At 38.5% G+C, this 20,013-nt stretch overlaps 1 protein-coding gene and 1 long non-coding RNA gene across 33 annotated transcripts in view; one reads left to right on the top strand and one right to left on the bottom strand.

The window, feature by feature from the left end:
* LOC122546275 (uncharacterized) overlaps positions 1-20,013 on the bottom strand; it is a 128,131-nt gene that overhangs the window by 43,976 nt on the left and 64,142 nt on the right. For 7 of the 32 annotated variants that reach the window (XM_087999573.1, XM_087999574.1, XM_087999575.1 and 4 more), the window contains exons 47-77: positions 19,773-19,835; positions 19,470-19,529; positions 18,154-18,213; positions 17,207-17,269; positions 16,881-16,937; positions 15,832-15,894; positions 15,514-15,573; positions 14,765-14,824; positions 14,110-14,169; positions 12,746-12,808; positions 12,431-12,490; positions 11,783-11,842; positions 11,130-11,189; positions 10,805-10,870; positions 9,754-9,816; positions 9,439-9,498; positions 8,674-8,733; positions 8,020-8,082; positions 7,706-7,762; positions 6,658-6,720; positions 6,343-6,402; positions 5,693-5,752; positions 5,040-5,099; positions 4,712-4,780; positions 3,752-3,814; positions 3,437-3,496; positions 2,672-2,731; positions 2,018-2,080; positions 1,703-1,759; positions 656-718; positions 341-400 (exon numbers count right to left, since the gene is read on the bottom strand). In XM_087999573.1, the coding sequence (XP_087855699.1) occupies positions 341-400; positions 656-718; positions 1,703-1,759; positions 2,018-2,080; positions 2,672-2,731; positions 3,437-3,496; positions 3,752-3,814; positions 4,712-4,780; positions 5,040-5,099; positions 5,693-5,752; positions 6,343-6,402; positions 6,658-6,720; positions 7,706-7,762; positions 8,020-8,082; positions 8,674-8,733; positions 9,439-9,498; positions 9,754-9,816; positions 10,805-10,870; positions 11,130-11,189; positions 11,783-11,842; positions 12,431-12,490; positions 12,746-12,808; positions 14,110-14,169; positions 14,765-14,824; positions 15,514-15,573; positions 15,832-15,894; positions 16,881-16,937; positions 17,207-17,269; positions 18,154-18,213; positions 19,470-19,529; positions 19,773-19,835 (1,896 nt within the window). The remainder of the gene's footprint in view (positions 1-340; positions 401-655; positions 719-1,702; positions 1,760-2,017; positions 2,081-2,671; positions 2,732-3,436; positions 3,497-3,751; positions 3,815-4,711; positions 4,781-5,039; positions 5,100-5,692; positions 5,753-6,342; positions 6,403-6,657; positions 6,721-7,705; positions 7,763-8,019; positions 8,083-8,673; positions 8,734-9,438; positions 9,499-9,753; positions 9,817-10,804; positions 10,871-11,129; positions 11,190-11,782; positions 11,843-12,430; positions 12,491-12,745; positions 12,809-14,109; positions 14,170-14,764; positions 14,825-15,513; positions 15,574-15,831; positions 15,895-16,880; positions 16,938-17,206; positions 17,270-18,153; positions 18,214-19,469; positions 19,530-19,772; positions 19,836-20,013) is intronic. The other 25 variants (XM_087999604.1, XM_087999576.1, XM_087999599.1 and 22 more) reach the window with 23 other exon arrangements.
* LOC148145882 (uncharacterized) overlaps positions 1-20,013 on the top strand; it is a 94,778-nt gene that overhangs the window by 43,656 nt on the left and 31,109 nt on the right. The gene's annotated exons all lie outside the window — the stretch shown is intronic.

Consider the following 20,013-nt stretch of genomic DNA (forward strand, 5'->3'; position numbering starts at 1 on the left):
CATTAGGACACACATGTAGTATGAGTTGCAAAGTCTCAAATGTGAGGTAAGTAAAATCAATTGAATGTAATGCCATAGTTTGCTAATGGATGTTGCAAACTCAGAGTTTAGTGCAGCCAATTTGATTGCAGGCGTCGATCTCCATTAGATGTTTGTTTGAATAAAAACAATGTGCAGCGCAAAGTGGAATATCAGCACAACAGCCTCAATGTTTGTAGGGAAGAATTGAATAAGATTCTTGAAGACTGTGGGAATAGATTTGACTGAACAAGAACTCAAGATTCCAAACTCGCTTGTATCCAAGGCCTTGCAATTCTTAATAGAATTCATCATTACTCACCAGTTGTGGAGCCAGTGGTTGAGCCACTAGTTGTTGGTGAGACTATGGTGGAGATTTGTTCTGAAATATGAAGGAAATTTGAATGTCACAACACTTTGATTCAATTCCAAAAGAATATTTATTCTTTTTCAGAATGAAAGGAGGATAGGATTCGCATCAGGTATATTACAGAAATGAATAAATATGAATGTCAAATACACCACGAGAAAAGAGACAGGTGAAATATCTCAATTCTGCAAAGAATTGAACTAATACTGAGAGGAGTGATTCTGTTCGCCGAATACTTTCTGTTAAATAAATGAAAGCTTCTCTCACCAGTTGTGGAGCTGGACGTTGACGGTGCTGTCGTGGTGTATACTGTTGTTGAAGTGGTTTCTTCTGAAAGAAAACAAATGAACTTCCAGTCAGTGTGTTCCATTGTGATTTGGGGCTGTTTGTTCCTCCTGAAACAGCACCTCCAGATCATGCACAAACCAAACTAAAGATGACCAACAGGCTTGAAATTTGTGGCTAGAGCTGATAAAGCATGGTGTGATTCCAAATTAAAATAAGTGATATATTCCATAATCAGAAGTAACAAGCCTTGTAAAAAAAAAGCTTGAGTTTCTAATTTAAGAACAGTAAAACTGGGTTATTTGAGCCATTGTCTGTATTTGAGGCAAGTAAACCTGTCAGCATATATTTTTTCCAAGAATATGATGACACTTCAAATACGAGTGTGGGTTTTAAAGCAAATTGAGTTTTAGACAGGAAGACATTCCTTTCCTTCTCAATAGCAGAATGCATTCAAAAGTGGATGCGCCAGGATGACTATATCCAGAGGTCATACTTTCAGGTATTTAATCACTGGAGATTTTCAGCAAAGTTTTGACAAAAAAAACCTGCTTTTCTTCCCAATAATACCTTCCACTGAAATATGGGGACACCAATATTGGGAGACTCACAGGTCATACTTTCAGTTATGCACCGACTAGAGATTTGCAGAAAATCCAGAGCTTCACTGAAGGTTATTAAAAACACAGATTAAATGGTTCAGAGTGAAGTCTAAGATGCCATGGCATTGCGTGTGTGCAAATTTCATGGTATTATTTCATCACTTATTTGAAGGTCACTGCATTTGTTAAGACTACAGAGGCTGATGACAAAAATGCTCATATGAGAAGATCCCTGTTTCATTGTTTGTTTCAGAAATAATTCTTATCGAGATTTGGGGAGGAAGTGACACATCAGTCTCTGCCCCTACCAAGTCTTTACTCAGTTTTTGTAATTCCAAATGAACAGACTTTCACTGTCAGGAAGCTCAAGATGACTCTATTGAAGTCCAAGGCATTGCTATTATACCCAATAGAAACCATCACTCACCTGTTGTGGAAGTACTTGTGTAGCCAGGTGTAGTTGGAGGAACACTTGTTGTTGTTGCTATTGAATAAAAACACAAGTAATGTTCAAAACCACAAAACCTCAAAACGATTCCGAACCAACATTCCCTGAAACCAACCTGACAGAATATGATGGAACTAGGAGAAAGATCGAGATTACTTCAGATTCTTCACAAAATATCGTGCCGAGTATCAAGCTGATGGCATTAATAAGCATCCTCAGTGAGGATGCTGAAATTCAGAAAGCATTCCACTTGTAACAAAATTGTGAATTGTATTCAGTGCAGATGACACTCACTGGCTGTGGAGCTGCCAGTTGTCTCAGTTGTCGGGCTTGTCCCTGTTGTAGTAGTTGGTTCTCCTGAAGGAGAACAAAAGAATCAACAACCAATACATCCAATGCCACATGGGACAGTATTGAGAGAGACAAGTTATCTGTCATTAAACGGAAAATGCAAACAAATAATATTAAATGTTTTACATCGACCAGACACCTGATATGAGCCAGTGGATTTTGCACAATGGGAATTGGTTTTGAGGTGTGGTCACAGTTGGAGAATATGATTTGTTCGCTGATATTGTTGCACAGTCATAAAATTAATCTCAGAAAGTTTGTCTCAAGTATATAGAGTGTTTGGCATCGTGGGGGAGGACCCTTCTCATCTGCGAATGAATGTAAGGGGAAATTGTCCATCATGCAGAGACTATCGGCAAAGGTCCAATCTCACTTATCAGACAACAGACCCATTGTTTTGCTTTCTTTATCAAAGAATTGACGATCTGACTAAATTGAACGTACGAGGCTTCACTGAAGACCTCAGCACAACATTTTCTGAAGGCACTATTTGGAACCTGGACTGGGAAATGAGAAAGGGATTTCCCTGTTTTGATGTTTTGTAGGATTGCACTTCAAATTGTTTTCTCATGTTTAATGCAAAAGGCCCTCACTCACCAGTTGTGGAGCTGGCAGAAGAACTGGATATGGTGGTCGTCACTGATGTTGTTGTAGTTTCTGTTGAAGTAAACAAAATGTATTCACAATCTGTAAACATATATTGGGTCAACGCGCATGCGCATTCGAAAGGGATGGAATAAATGATGAGAGAATGTGTAAAACAGTTCAAATCTAATTTCACAGATGCCCAGTCAGTAAGTATCATGCAACATCATAACATGTGTGAAGCATCATTCTACAGCTCTCCAAGAAACGAGTGTTTCTGTGATAGTCAAGGCATTGTTTCTGCTTGCAAAAGCACGAACGAGAGTTGGACACAGATGTAAGGTGAGTTGCAAATTGTCAAATCTGTTGTGAGGAGAAAACAATTTAACATAATGACATAGTTTGCCACTGGAAGTTGCAATCTCAAAGTTTGATGCAGTTAATTTGATTCCAGGCATTAATCCCCATTAGATATTTGATTGAATAAAGACAATGTGCAGTGCTAAGTGGAATGGCAGTACAATGGCTTCAGTGTTTAATATTTGGAGAAGCTGAATAGATTCAATGTAAAAAATGATAAATGTTTGCAACAAGAACATGTTGTTATTGTATAAAAAGGCAATGAACCTTTGTGCTTTGATTGCTCTCCTCTTGTAGGAAGAGAATAAGGTATGGAAGACTGTGGGAATAGACTTTGACTGAAAAGAAACTCAAGATTCCATCAATTTGCTTGTATCTAAGACCTTGCAACTCTGAATAGAATTCATCATTACTCACCAGTTGTGGAGCCAGTGGTTGAGCCAGTCGTTGTTGGTGAGACTGTTGTGGATGTTTGTTCTGAAATACGAGGGAAATGTGAAGGTCACTACACTTTGATTCCATTCCAAAAGAATATTTATTCCTTTTCAAAATGAAAGGAGGGTAGGATTCGCGGTGGGTACATTACGGAAGTGAATAAATATGTATGTCAAATACAACACTGGAAAAGAGATAGGTACAATATCTCAATTCTCTATAGAACTGAATTAATGCTAAGAGAAGTGATTCAGTTTGCTGAATGCTTCGTGTTGAACAAAGTAAAGGTTCACTCACCAGGTGTGGAGCTGGACGTTGACAGTGCTGTCGTGGTGTATACTGTTGTTGAAGTGGTTTCTTCTAAAAGAAAACAAATGAACTTCCAGTCAGTGTGTTCCACTATGATTTGGGGCTGTTTGTACCTCCTGAAACAGCACCTCCAGATCATGCACAAACAAAACTAAAGAAGACCAACAGGCTTGACATTTGTGAATAGAGGTGATAAAACATGGTATGTGTCCACAATAAAATAGGTGGAATTTTCCACAATAAGAAGTAACAGGCTTTCTTAAAAATGAGCTTGGTTTTGCAACTTAAGGACAGAGAGACTATGAATTATTTGAGCCATTGACTGGACATAAGGCACTGAAACTTGTCAGCATACATGTTTTCAAGCATATGATGACCCTTGAAATATTAGAGTAGGCTTTGAAACAAATTGACCATTCGACAAAAGACCATCCTTCACTCCTCAGTAGCAGCATGCATGCAAAAGTGGATGAGCCAGGACGAGTATATTCAAAGATCATGCTTTCAGGTATTTAATGATTGGAGATTTCCAGAAAATTTTAGACAAGTAAATACTGTACTGTACTTCTCAATAGTAGCTTCCATTGAAATGTGGAACCCCAATATTAGGAGACGCATAGTACATGCTTTCAGTTATTCAGTGACTGGAGCTTTCCAGCAAATCCAGAGATTCACTCAAGACCATTAAAAACTGACAAATTAAATGTTTCAGAGTAAAGTCTAAAATGCCATGGCATTGCGAGTATGCAAACTTCATTGCATTTGTTCATCACTTATTTGAAGGTTACTGCATTCATTAAGGCTACAGAGGCTGACTTCAAAGATGGTCATATAAGAAGATCCCTGTTTCACTGTTTGTTTCTGAAATAATTCTAATCGAGATTTGGGGAATAAGTGACACATCAGTCTTTGCTCTCTACCAAATGCCGAATAGAAACTATCACTCACCTGGTGTTGAAGTACTGGTGTAGCCAGGTGTAGTTGTAGGTATAGTTGTTGTTGTTGTTGTTGTTGTTGCTATTGAAAAAGAACATGAATAATATTCAAAAACACAAACCTTAAAATGATTCTGAAGCAACATTCTCTCGAAACTAATCTGACAGAATTGTAATGGAACTGGGAGAATCATCTAGATGACATCAGATTCTTCACAATGAATTGTGCTGAATACCAAGTTGATGGCGTTAATACGTGTTCTCAGTGAGGATGCTGACATTCAGAAAGTACTCTACTTGCAACAAAAGTGTGAATTGTAATCAATGCAGTTGTCACTCACTGGCTGTGGAGCTGCCAGTCGTCTCAGTTGTTGGGCTTGTCCCTGTTGTAGTGGTTGATTCTTGTGAAGGAGAAACAACAGAATCAATAACCAATACATCCAATGCCACATGGGACTGTATCGAGAGAGGACAGGTTTCCGCCATTGTAACAGACGTCAAACAGATAATATGAAAAATATTGCATTGACCAGACACCCAACATGAGCCGAAGGATTTTGCAGAAAGGGAATTGTTTTTGAGGTGTGTTCACTGTTGGAGAAATCAAATTGTGCCCTGATATTTTTACACAGTCAGAAAATCAATCTCAGAAATATTGTATCAGGTATACAGATGGTTTGGCATTGTGGTGGTGGACCCTTCTCATCTTTCAATGAAAGTAACAGGAATTTGTCAATCAAGCAGAGAATGTGGGGAAAGGTCCAATCTAACTTATCAGCCAACAGATTCATTGTTTTCCTTTCTTCATCAAAAAGTTGATGATCTGACTAAATTGAATCCACGAGGTTCCACTAAAATCTTCAACACAACATTTTCTGAAGACAGAATGTGGATCCTGGGCTGGGAATGACAAAGGAATTTCCCTATTCAGATGATTTGTCGGTTCTTGTTTCGAATTGTTTTCTCATGTTTAATGTAAAAGGACCTGACTCACCAGTTGTGGAGCTGGCAGCAGAACTGGCTGTGGTAGTCGTCTCTGATGTTGTTGTGGTTTCTGTTAGAGTAAACCAAATGTAATCACAATCCATAAACATGTTTGGAATCAAGACTCATGAGATTGATTTAACAGCAATCTGCAGGGAATGCACAAATAATGAGAGAATGTGTAAAACAGTTCAAATCTTAATCCACAAGTAACCTGCTATGTCATAATTTGTGTAAATCATCATTGCCCAGCTCGCCAGCAAATGAATACTCCTGTGGTAGGTCAAGACATTGGTTCCGTTTGCAAAAGCATCAACGACAGTAGGACACACATGTAGTATGAGTTGCAAAGTCTCAAATGTGAGGTAAATAAAATCAATTGAATGTAATGCCATAGTTTGCCACTGGATGTTGCAAACACAAAAAGTTAGTGCAGCCAATTTGATTGCAGGCGTCGATCTCCATTAGATGTTTGTTTGAATAAAAACAATGTGCAGTGCAAAGTGGAATATCAGCACAACAGCCTCAATGTTTGTAGGGAAGAATTGAATAAGATTCTTGAAGACTGTGGGAATAGATTTGACTGAAAAAGAACTCAAGATTCCAAACTCGCTTGTATCCAAGGCCTTGCAATTCTTAATAGAATTCATCATTACTCACCAGTTGTGGAGCCAGTGGTTGAGCCACTAGTTGTTGGTGAGACTATGGTGGAGATTTGTTCTGAAATATGAAGGAAATTTGAATGTCACAACACTTTGATTCAATTCCAAAAGAATATTTATTCTTTTTCAGAAAGAAAGGAGGATAGGATTCGCATCAGGTATATTACAGAAATGAATAAATATGAATGTCAAATACACCACGAGAAAAGAGACAGGTGAAATATCTCAATTCTGCAAAGAATTGAACTAATACTGAGCGAAGTGATTCTGTTTGCCGAATACTTTCTGTTAAATAAATGAAAGCTTCTCTCACCAGTTGTGGAGCTGGACGTTGACGGTGCTGTCGTGGTGTATACTGTTGTTGAAGTGGTTTCTTCTGAAAGAAAACAAATTAACTTCCAGTCAGTGTGTTCCATTGTGATTTGGGGCTGTTTGTTCCTCCTGAAACAGCACCTCCAGATCATGCACAAACCAAACTAAAGATGACCAACAGGCTTGAAATTTGTGGCTAGAGCTGATAAAGCATGGTGTGAATCCAAATTAAAATAAGTGATATATTCCATAATCAGAAGTAACAAGCCTTGTAAAAAAAAAGCTTGAGTTTCTAATTTAAGAACAGTAAAACTGGGTTATTTGAGCCAATGTTTGTATTTGAGGCAAGTAAACCTGTCAGCATATATTTTTTCCAAGAATATGATGACACTTCAAATACGAGTGTGGGTTTTAAAGCAAATTGAGTTTTAGACAAGAAGACATTCCTTTCCTTCTCAATAGCAGAATGCATTCAAAAGTGGATGCGCCAGGATGAATATATCCAGAGGTCAGACTTTCAGGTATTTAATCACTGGAGATTTTCAGCAAAGTTTTGACAAAAAAAAACCTGCTTTTCTTCCTAATAATACCTTCCACTGAAACATGGGGACACCAATATTGGGAGACTCACAGGTCATACTTTCAGTTATGCACCGACTAGAGATTTGCAGAAAATCCAGAGCTTCACTGAAGGTTATTAAAAACACAGATTAAATGGTTCAGAGTGAAGTCTAAGATGCCATGGCATTGCGTATGTGCAAATTTCATGGTATTATTTCATCACTTATTTGAAGGTCACTGCATTTGTTAAGACTACAGAGGCTGATGACAAAAATGCTCATATGAGAAGATCCCAGTTTCATTGTTTGTTTCAGAAATAATTCTTATCGAGATTTGGGGAGGAAGTGACACATCAGTCTCTGCCCCTACCAAGTCTTTACTCAGTTTTTGTAATTCCAAATGAACAGACTTTCACTGTCAGGAAGCTCAAGATGACTCTATTGAAGTCCAAAGCATTGCTATTATACCCAATAGAAACTGTCGCCCACCTGTTGTGGAAGTACTTGTGTAGCCAGGTGTAGTTGGACGAACACTTGTTGTTGTTGCTATTGAAAAAAAACACAAGTAATGTTCAAAACCACAAAACCTCAAAACGATTCCGGATCAACATTCCTGAAACCAACCTGACAGAATATGATGGAACTAGGAGAAAGATCAAGATTACTTCAGATTCTTCACAAAATATTGTGCCGAGTATCAAGCTGACGGCATTAATAAGCATCCTCAGTGAGGATGCTGAAATTCAGAAAGCATTCCACTTGTAACAAAATTGTGAATTGTATTCAGTGCAGATGTCACTCACTGGCTGTGGAGCTGCCAGTCGTCTCAGTTGTCGGGCTTGTCCCTGTTGTAGTAGTTGATTCTTCTGAAGGAGAACAAAAGAATCAACAACCAATACATCCAATGCCACATGGGACAGTATTGAGAGAGACAAGTTATCTGTCATTAAACGGAAAATGCAAACAAATAATATTAAATGTTTTACATCGACCAGACACCTGATATGAGCCAGTGGATTTTGCACAATGGGAATTGGTTTTGAGGTGTGGTCACAGTTGGAGAATATGATTTGTTCGCTGATATTGTTGCACAGTCATAAAATTAATCTCAGAAAGTTTGGCTCAAATGTATTGAGTGTTTGGCATCATGGGGGAGGACCCTTCTCATCTGCGAATGAATGTAAGGGGAAATTGTCAATCATGCAGAGACTATCGGCAAAGGTCCAATCTCACTTATCAGACAACAGACCCATTGTTTTCCTTTCTTTATCAAAGAATTGACGATCTGACTAAATTGAACATACGAGGCTCCACTGAAGACCTCAGCACAACATTTCCTGAAGGCACTATTTGGAACCTGGACTGGGAAATGAGAAAGGGATTTCCCTGTTTTGATGTTTTGTAGGTTTGCACTTCAAATTGTTTTCTCATGTTTAATGCAAAAGGCCCTCACTCACCAGTTGTGGAGCTGGCAGAAGAACTGGATATGGTGGTCGTCACTGATGTTGTTGTGGTTTCTGTTGAAGTAAACAAAATGTATTCACATTCTGTAAACATATATTGGGTCAACGCGCATGCGCATTCGAAACGGATGGAATAAATGATGAGAGAATGTGTAAAACAGTTCAAATCTAATTTCACAGATGCCCAGTCAGTAAGTATCATGCAACATCATAATATGTGTGAAGCATCATTCTACAGCTCTCCAAGAAAGGAGTGTTTCTGTGATAGTCAAGGCATTGTTTCTGCTTGCAAAAGCACGAACGAGAGTTGGACACAGATGTAATGTGAGTTGCAAATTGTCAAATCTGTTGTGAGGAGAAAACAATTTAACATAATGACATAGTTTGCCACTGGAAGTTGCAATCTCAAAGTTTGATGCAGTTAATTTGATTCCAGGCATTAATCCCCATTAGATATTTGATTGAATAAAGACAATGTGCAGTGCTAAGTGGAATGGCAGCACAATGGCTTCAGTGTTTAATATTTGGAGAAGCTGAATAGATTCAATGTAAAAAATGATAAATGTTTGCAACAAGAACATGTTGTTATTGTATAAAAAGGCAATGAACCTTTGTGCTTGGATTGCTCTCCTCTTGTAGGAAGAGAATAAGGTATGGAAGACTGTGGGAATAGACTTTGACTGAAAAGAAACTCAAGATTCCATCAATTTGCTTGTATCTAAGACCTTGCAACTCTGAATAGAATTCATCATTACTCACCAGTTGTGGAGCCAGTGGTTGAGCCAGTCGTTGTTGGTGAGACTGTTGTGGATGTTTGTTCTGAAATACGAGGGAAATGTGAAGGTCACTACACTTTGATTCCATTCCAAAAGAATATTTATTCCTTTTCAAAATGAAAGGAGGGTAGGATTCGCGGTGGGTACATTACGGAAGTGAATAAATATGTATGTCAAATACAACACTGGAAAAGAGATAGGTACAATATCTCAATTCTCTATAGAACTGAATTAATGCTAAGAGAAGTGATTCAGTTTGCTGAATGCTTCGTGTTGAACAAAGTAAAGGTTCACTCACCAGGTGTGGAGCTGGACGTTGACAGTGCTGTCGTGGTGTATACTGTTGTTGAAGTGGTTTCTTCTAAAAGAAAACAAATGAACTTCCAGTCAGTGTGTTCCACTATGATTTGGGGCTGTTTGTACCTCCTGAAACAGCACCTCCAGATCATGCACAAACAAAACTAAAGAAGACCAACAGGCTTGACATTTGTGAATAGAGGTGATAAAACATGGTATGTGTCCACAATAAAATAGGTGGAATTTTCCACAATAAGAAGTAACAGGCTTTCTTAAAAATGAGCTTGGTTTTGCAACTTAAGGACAGAGAGACTATGAATTATTTGAGCCATTGACTGGACATAAGGCACTGAAACTTGTCAGCATACATGTTTTCAAGCATATGATGACCCTTGAAATATTAGAGTAGGCTTTGAAACAAATTGACCATTCGACAAAAGACCATCCTTCACTCCTCAGTAGCAGCATGCATGCAAAAGTGGATGAGCCAGGACGAGTATATTCAAAGATCATGCTTTCAGGTATTTAATGATTGGAGATTTCCAGAAAATTTTAGACAAGTAAATACTGTACTGTACTTCTCAATAGTAGCTTCCATTGAAATGTGGAACCCCAATATTAGGAGATGCATAGTACATGCTTTCAGTTATTCAGTGACTGGAGCTTTCCAGCAAATCCAGAGATTCACTCAAGACCATTAAAAACTGATAAATTAAATGTTTCAGAGTAAAGTCTAAAATGCCACGGCATTGCCTGTATGCAAACTTCATTGCATTTGTTCATCACTTATTTGAAGGTTACTGCATTCATTAAGGCTACAGAGGCTGACTTCAAAGATGGTCATGTAAGAAGATCCCTGTTTCACTGTTTGTTTCTGAAATAATTCTAATCGAGATTTGGGGAATAAGTGACACATCAGTCTTTGCTCTCTACCAAGTCTTTACTCAGTTTTTGTAATTCCAAATGCACAGACTTTCACTGTCAGGAAGCTGAAGGTGATGGTATTGCTGTCCAAGGCATTGCTATTTTACCGAATAGAAACTATCACTCACCTGGTGTTGAAGTACTGGTGTAGCCAGGTGTAGTTGTAGGTACAGTTGTTGTTGTTGTTGTTGTTGCTATTGAAAAAGAACATGAATAATATTCAAAAACACAAACCTTAAAATGATTCTGAAGCAACATTCTCTCGAAACTAATCTGACAGAATTGTAATGGAACTGGGAGAATCATCTAGATGACATCAGATTCTTCACAATGAATTGTGCTGAATACCAAGCTGATGGCGTTAATACGTGTTCTCAGTGAGGATGCTGACATTCAGAAAGTACTCTACTTGCAACAAAAGTGTGAATTGTAATCAATGCAGTTGTCACTCACTGGCTGTGGAGCTGCCAGTCGTCTCAGTTGATGGGCTTGTCCCTGTTGTAGTGGTTGATTCTTGTGAAGGAGAAACAACAGAATCAACATTCAATACATCCAATGCCACATGGGACAGTATCGAGAGAGGACAGGTTTCCGCCATTGTAACAGACGTCAAACAGATAATATGAAAAGTTTTACATTGACCAGACACCCAACATGAGCCGAAGGATTTTGCAGAAAGGGAATTGTTTTTGAGGTGTGTTCACTGTTGGAGAAATCAAATTGTGCCCTGATATTTTTACACAGTCAGAAAATCAATCTCAGAAATATTGTATCAGGTATACAGATGGTTTAGCATTGTGGTGGTGGACCCTTCTCATCTTTCAATGAAAGTAACAGGAATTTGTCAATCAAGCAGAGAATGTGGGGAAAGGTCCAATCTAACTTATCAGCCAACAGATTCATTGTTTTCCTTTCTTTATCAAAAAGTTGATGATCTGACTAAATTGAATCCACGAGGTTCCACTAAAATCTTCAACACAACATTTTCTGAAGACAGAATGTGGATCCTGGGCTGGGAATGACAAAGGAATTTCCCTATTCAGATGATTTGTCGGTTCTTGTTTCGAATTGTTTTCTCATGTTTAATGTAAAAGGACCTGACTCACCAGTTGTGGAGCTGGCAGCAGAACTGGCTGTGGTAGTCGTCTCTGATGTTGTTGTGGTTTCTGTTAGAGTAAACAAAATGTAATCACAATCCATAAACATGTTTGGAATCAAGACTCATGAGAGTGATTTAACAGCAATCTGCAGGGAATGCACAAATAATGAGAGAATGTGTAAAACAGTTCAAATTTAATCCACAAGTAACCTGCTATGTCATAATTTGTGTAAATCATCATTGCCCAGCTCACCAGCAAATGAGTGCTCCTGTGGTAGGTCAAGACATTGGTTCTGTTTGCAAAAGCGTCAACGACAGTAGGACACACATGTAGTGTGAGTTGCAAAGTCTCAAATGTGAGGTAAGTAAAATCAATTGAATGTAATGCCATAGTTTGCTAATGGATGTTGCAAACTCAGAGTTTAGTGCAGCCAATTTGATTGCAGGCGTCGATCTCCATTAGATGTTTGTTTGAATAAAAACAATGTGCAGCGCAAAGTGGAATGTCAGCACAACAGCCTCAATGTTTGTAGGGAAGAATTGAATAAGATTCTTGAAGACTGTGGGAATAGATTTGACTGAAAAAGAACTCAAGATTCCAAACTCGCTTGTATCCAAGGCCTTGCAATTCTTAATAGAATTCATCATTACTCACCAGTTGTGGAGCCAGTGGTTGAGCCACTAGTTGTTGGTGAGACTATGGTGGAGATTTGTTCTGAAATATGAAGGAAATTTGAAGGTCACAACACTTTGATTCAATTCTAAAAGAATATTTATTCTTTTTCAGAATGAAAGGAGGATAGGATTCACATCAGGTATATTACAGAAATGAATAAATATGAATGTCATATACACCACGAGAAAAGAGACAGGTGAAATATCTCAATTCGGCAAAGAATTGAACTAAAACTGAGAGAAGTGATTCTGTTTGCCGAATACTTTCTGTTAAATAAATGAAAGCTTCTCTCACCAGTTGTGGAGCTGGATGTTGACGGTGCTGTCGTGGTGTATACTGTTGTTGAAGTGGTTTCTTCTAAAAGAAAACAAATGAACTTCCAGTCAGTGTGTTCCATTGTGATTTGGGGCTGTTTGTTCCTCCTGAAACAGCACCTCCAGATCATGCACAAACCAAACTAAAGATGACCAACAGGCTTGACATTTGTGGCTAGAGCTGATAAAACATGGTATGATTCCAAATTAAAATAAGTGATTTGTTCCATAATCAGAAGTAACAAGCCTTGTAAAAAAAAGCTTGAGTTTCTAATTTAAGAACAGTAAAACTGGGTTATTTGAGCCATTGTCTGTATTTGAGGCAAGTAAACCTGTCAGCATATATTTTTTCCAAGAATATGATGACACTTCAAATATGAGTGTGGGTTTTAAAGCAAATTGAGTTTTAGACAAGAAGACATTCCTTTCCTTCTCAATAGCAGAATGCATTCAAAAGTGGATGCGCCAGGATGAATATATCCAGAGGTCATACTTTCAGGTATTTAATCACTGGAGATTTTCAGCAAAGTTTTGACAAAAAAACCTGCTTTTCTTCCAATAATACCTTCCACTGAAACATGGGGACACCAATATTGGGAGACTCACAGGTCATACTTTCAGTTATGCACCGACTAGAGATTTGCAGAAAATCCAGAGCTTCACTGAAGGTTATTAAAAACACAGATTAAATGGTTCAGAGTGAAGTCTAAGATGCCATGGCATTGCATGTGCACAAATGTCATTGCATTATTTCATCACTTATTTTAAGGTTAAGACTAGAATCGTTAAGACTACAGAGGCTGACGTCAAAAATGCTCATATGAGAAGATCCCTGTTTCATCGTTTGTTTCAGAAATAATTCTTATCGAGATTTGGGGAGGAAGTGACACATCAGTCTCTGCCCCCTACCAAGTCTTTACTCAGTTTTTGTGATTGCAAATGAACAGACTTTCACTGTCAGGAAGCTCAAGATGACTCTATTGAAGTCCAAGGCATTGGTATTTTATCCAATAGAAACCATCACTCACCTGGTGTGGAAGTACCGGTGTAACCAGGTGTAGTTGGAGGAACATTTGTTGTTGTTGCATCGAAAAAGAACATGAATAATATTCAAAACCACAAAACCTCAAAACAATTCCGAAGCAACATTCCCTGAAACCAATTTGACAGCATTGTGATGGAACTAGCAGAAATATCGAGATGACATCAGATTCTGTCACAATGAATTGTGCCGAATATCAAGTTGAAGGCATTAATAAGTGTTCTCAGTGAAGATGCTAAAATTCAGAAAGCATTCTACTTGCAACAATATTATTAATTTTATTCAATGCAGATGACACTCACTGGCTGTGGAGCTGCCAGTCGTCACAGTTGTTGGGCTTGTCCCTGTTGTAGAAGTTGATTCTTGTGAAGGAGAAACAACAGAATCAATAACCAGTACATCCAATGCCCGATGGGACAGTATTGAGTGAGGACAAGTTTTCTGTCATTAAAACAGATGTGCAATCAGATAATATTAAAAGTATTACTTTGACCAGACACCTGATATGTGCAAAAGGACTTTGCAGAAAGGGAATTGTTTGTGAGATGTGGTCACTGTTGGAGAAATCCAATTGTGCCCTGTTATTTTTGCACAGACAGAAAATCAATCTCAGAAATTTTGGCTCAGGTATACAGATATTTCATCATCATGGGCGAGGACCCTTCTCATCTTTCAATGAAAATGTGAGGTATTTATCAATCAAGCGGAGAGTGTGGTCAAAGGTCCAATCTAACCTATCAGCCAACAGACCCATTGTTTTCCTTTCTTTATCAAAAAGTTGATGATCTGACTAAGTTGAATGCATGAGGTTCCACTGAAGTCTTCAGCATAACATTTTCTGAAGACAGAATGTGGATCCTGGACTGGGAATGACAAAGGGGTTTCCCTGTTCCGACGTTTTGTATGTTCTTGCGTCAAATTATTTTCTCATGTTTAATGTATAAGGACCTCACTCACCAGTTGTGGAGCTGGCAGCAGAACTGGCTGTGGTGGTCGTCACTGATGTTGCTGTGGTTTCTGTTAGAGTAAATGAAATGTCATCACAATCCAAACACAAATATTGTAACAAGGCTCATGAGAGCGATTTAACAGCATTCTGGAGGGAATGCACAAATAATGAGAGGCTGTGTAAAACAGTTCAAATCTTATTCAATAGATGCCCAATCAGTATCCTGCTACATCATAATTTATGTAAAGCATCATTCTCCAGCTCTCCAACAAATGAGAGTTCCTGAGGTAGGTCAACACATTGTTTCTGTTTGCAGAAGTGTCAAGGACAGTAGGACATAGATGTACAGTGAGTTGCAAAGTCTCAAATGTGAGGCGTGAAAAAACAATTTAACATAATGACATAATTTGCCAATGGAAATAGCAACCTCAAAGTTTAGTGTAGCTAACTTGATCCCAGGCAGAGAAACAACGTGCAGCGCTAAGTGGAATAGCAGTATAAAGGCCTCATTGTTTAATATTTGGAGAACCTGAATGGATTCAATGGGAAGACTGACAAATGTTTGCATCAGAACCATTTTGTCAGAGTGTTGAAGTGTGTTGGCCTATTATGCCCAGATTACTCTCCTCTTGTAGGAACAGAACATGGTTCTGGAATATGGTGGGAGCAGACTTTGAGTGCTCAGGAGGTGAGGATTCCATCAATTTGCTTGTATCTAAGGCCTTACAATTCTTAATTGAAATTCATCAATACTCACCAATTGTGGAGCCAGTGGTTGAGCCAGTAATTAATGGTGAGACTGTTGTGGACGTTTGTTCTGAAATATGAAGGAAATTTGATTTCAGTTTGATTTTATTCCGAAAGAATTTTTATTCTTTTTCAGAATGATAGGAGAATAGGATTCAGGTCAGGTACATTACGGAGATGAATAATTATGTATGTATATACATATAAATATAACACTGGAAAAGAGATAGGTACAATATCTCAATTCTACAAAGAATTGAACTAATACTGAGAGAAGTGATTCTGTTCGCCGAATACTTTCTGTTAAATAAATGAAAGGTTCACTCACCAGGTGTGGAGCTGGACGTTGACGGTGCTGTCGTGGTGTATACTGTTGTTGAAGTGGTTTCTTCTAAAAGAAAACAAATGAACTTCCAGTCAGTGTGTTCCATTGTGATTTGGGGCTGTTTGTTCCTCCTGAAACAGCGCCTCCAGATCATGCACAAACCAAACTAAAGATGACCAACAGGCTTGACATTTGTGACGAGAGCTGATAAAACATGGTATGTGTCCACAATGCAATATCTGGTCTTTTCCACAGTCAGATGTAGCAAGCGTTCTTAAAAAAAATGAGCTTGATTTTCCAAGTTAAGAACAGTGAAACTGTGCCTTATTTGAGCCATTGACTGGATTTGAAAAACGGTAACCCGTCAGCGCACCTGTTTTCAAGAATATGATGACACTTCAAGTACTAGTGTGGGTTTTGAAGCAGATTGACTTTTAGACAAGAAGACAATCCTTTCCTTCTCAATTGTAGCATGCGTATAGATGTGGATGTACCAGTATGCGTGTATCCAGAGATCATACTTTCAGGTATTTAATGACTGGAGTTATCCAGCAATGTTTAGGCAAGAAAATACTACTTTGCTTCTCAATAGAAGCTTCCTTCGAAATGTGGAGGCACCAATATTAGGTGACTCAAGGTCATACTTTCAGTTATTCAGTGACTGGAGTTTTCCAGCAAATCCAGAACTTCACTGAAGCTCATTAAAAGCAGATAGATTAAATGGTTCAGAGTGAATTCTAAAATGCCATGACATTGCATTTATGAACATTTCATTGCATTAGTTCATCACTTATTTCAAGGTCACTGCATTCGTTAAGTCTTCAGAGACTGACTTCAAAGATTGTTAAATAAAAAGATCCATGTTTCACTGTTTCTGAAATAAATCTTATCGAGATTTGGTGAAGAATTGACACATCAGTCACTGCCTTCTATCATGTTTTTACTCAGGTTTTGTAATTCCACAAGAATAGATGTTCACTGTCAGGAAGCTCTAGGTGATACTGTTGCTGTCCAAGGCATTGCAGTTTTACCCAATAGAAACCATCACTCACCTGTTGTGGAAGTACTGGTGTAGCCAGGTGTAGTTGGAGGAACACTTGTTGTTGTTGCTATTGACAAAGAACATGAATAATATTCAAAACCACAAAACCTCAACAACTCAAAACGATTCCGAAGCAACAGTCATCAGAAACTAATCTGACAGAATAGTGACGGAACTAGAAAAAAACACCTAGATTACATCAGATTCTTCACAATGAATTGTGCTGTAGATCAAGCTGTTGGCATTAATAAGCATTCTCGGTGAGGTTGCTGAAATTCAGAAAGCATTCCACTTGCAACAAAATTGTGAATTGTATTCAAAGCAGATGTCACTCACTGGCTGTGGAGCTGCCAGTCGTCTCAGTTGTCAGGCTTGTCCCTGTTGTAGTAGTTGATTCTTCTGAAGGAGAAACAAAAGAATCAGCAACCAATACATTCAATGCCACATGGGACAGTATTGAGAGGGGACACGTCATCTGTCATTGTAACAGATGTGCAAACGGATAATATTACAAGTATTACATTGACCAGACACCTATATGAGCAAAAGGACTTTGCAGAAAGGGAATTGTTTTGGATATGTGGTCACTGTTGGAGAAAACGAATCATGGCCTGATATTTTTGCACAGTCAGAAAATCAATCTCAGAAAGTTTGGCTCAGGTATACAAATGGTGTGGCATCATGGGGGATGATCCCTTCTCATCTTTCAATGAAAGTGAGAGGAATTTATCAATCAAGCAGAGAGTGTGGGCAAAGGACCAATCTAAGTTACCAGTGAACAGACCCATTATCTTCCTTTCTTTCTCAAACTGTTGACGATCTGACTCAATTGAATGCATGAGGCTCCACTGATGTCTTCGGCAAAACATTTTCTGAAGACAGAATGTGGATCGTTTACTGGGAATAACAAAACAAGTTCCCAGTTCTGATATTTTAGATTACATTAAAGTGTGGAAACAGGCCCTTCAGCCCAACAAGTCCACACCGACCCGTCGAAGCACAACCCACCCATACCCCTAACCTAACACTACGGGCAATTTAGCATGGCCAATTCATCTGACCTGCACATCTTTGCACTGTGGGAGGAAACCGGAGGAAACCCACGCAGACACGGGGAGAACGTGCAAACTCCACACAGTCCCTCGCCTGAGTGGGGAATTGAACCAGGGTCTCCGGCTCTGTGAGGCAGCAGTGCTAACCACTGTGCCACCGTGCCGCCAGCATTTTGTAGGTTCTTGCTTCAAATTGTTTTCTCATGTTTAATGGAAAAGGACCTGACTCACCAGTTGTGGAGCTGGCAGTAGAACCGGCTGTGGTGGTCGTCACTGATGTTGTTGTGGTTTCTGTTGAGGAATAGGAAATGTCATCACAATCCGTGCACAGATATTGAAACAAGGCGTATGAGAATGATTTAACAGCAATCTGCAGGGAATGCAAAAAAGATGATAGAATGTGTAAAACAGTTTAAACCTTATTCCACAGATGCCCAATCAGCTTTATCATAATTTGGAGATGCCAGTGTTGGACTGGGGTGTACAAAGTTAAACATCACACAACACCAGGTTATAGTCCAACAGGTTTAATTGGAAGCACACTAGCTTTCGGAGCGATGCTCCTTCATCAGGTGGTAGTGGAGGGCTCAATCCTAACACACAGAATTTATAGCAAAAATTTACAGTGTGATGTAACTGAAATTATACATTGAAAAATTGATTGTCTGTTAAGCCTTTAACATGACAATATGACAATGTGTTCAACATATTGTCTAGCTGTCACTATTGTTAACAGCTAACCCGAGAATGCAACTTTTTAAAAAAAAGCTTTTGTGATTTACACATGAAAGAAGTGAAACTATCACTGTATTCTAACAGATGAAAGACTTAACAGACAATCAATTTTTCAATGTATAATTTCAGTTACATCACACTGTAAATTTTGCTATAAATTCTGTGTGTTAGGATTGAGCCCTCCACTACCACCTGATGAAGGAGCTAGTGTGCTTCCAATTAAACCTGTTGGACTATAACCTGCTGTTGTGCGATTTTTAACTTTGCTATATCATAATTTATGTAAAGCATCATTTGCTCTCCAGCAAATGAGTGTTCCTGTGGTAGGTCAACACATTGTTTCTGCTTGCAGAAGTATCAAGGAAAGTCAGACACAGATGTACTGTGAGTTGTAATGTCTCAAATCTGAGGTGAGTAAAATCAATTTAATGTAATGACACAGTTTGTCATCAGATATTTTCATGCAGAAAATTTGATTTTTGGGGTTCAATCTGCATTCGATGCTTGTTGAATAAAAATAATGTGCAGCGCTAAGTGGAATGTCAGTATAACTGCCTCAAAGTTTAATATTTGGAGAAGTTGAATAGATTCAGTGGGTAGATAGGCAAACGTCTGTACCAGAAATGTTTTGTCATTGCATAGAAGTGCATTGACGTTTTATGCTGAGAATACCTTGTAGATATTCCCTTGTAGGAATAGAATGAGATTCTGGAAGACTGTGGAATAGAGTTGACTGAAGAAGAATTCAAGATTCCATTAATTCACTTGTATCAAAGGCCTTGCAATTCTTAATAGAATTCATCATTACTCACCAGTTGTGGAGCCAGTGGTTGAGCCAGTAGTTGTTGGTGAGACTGTTGTGGAGCTTTGTTCTAAATATCAGGGAAATTTAAAGGTTACAACACTTTGATTCCATTCCAAAAGAAGTTTTATTTCAGAATGAAAGGACGATAGGATTCACGTCAGGTACATTACGGACGTGAATAAATATGTATGTCAAATACAACACGGAAAAGAGATAGGTACAATATCTCAATTCTCCATAGAAGTGAATTAATGCTGAAGTGATTCTGGTGCTGAATATTTTCTGTTGAACAATCTAAAGCTTCACTCACCAGTTGTGGAGCTGGACGTTGACAGTGCTGTCGTGGTGTATACTGTTGTTGAAGTGGTTTCTTCTAAAAGAAAACAAATGAACTTCCAGTCAGTGTGTTCCATTGTGATTTGGGGCTGTTTGTTCCTCCTGAAACAGCGCCTCCAGATCATGCACAAACCAAACTAAAGATGACCAAGAGACTTGACATTTGTGCCCAGATCTGATAAAACATGATATGTGTCCACAATAAAATAGATGGT

Source organism: Chiloscyllium plagiosum, unplaced genomic scaffold, assembly GCF_037043375.1.
Source record: "Chiloscyllium plagiosum isolate Xiang-an unplaced genomic scaffold, Cpla_swu_hap1 HiC_scaffold_23, whole genome shotgun sequence".
Classification (NCBI taxonomy): domain Eukaryota; kingdom Metazoa; phylum Chordata; class Chondrichthyes; order Orectolobiformes; family Hemiscylliidae; genus Chiloscyllium; species Chiloscyllium plagiosum.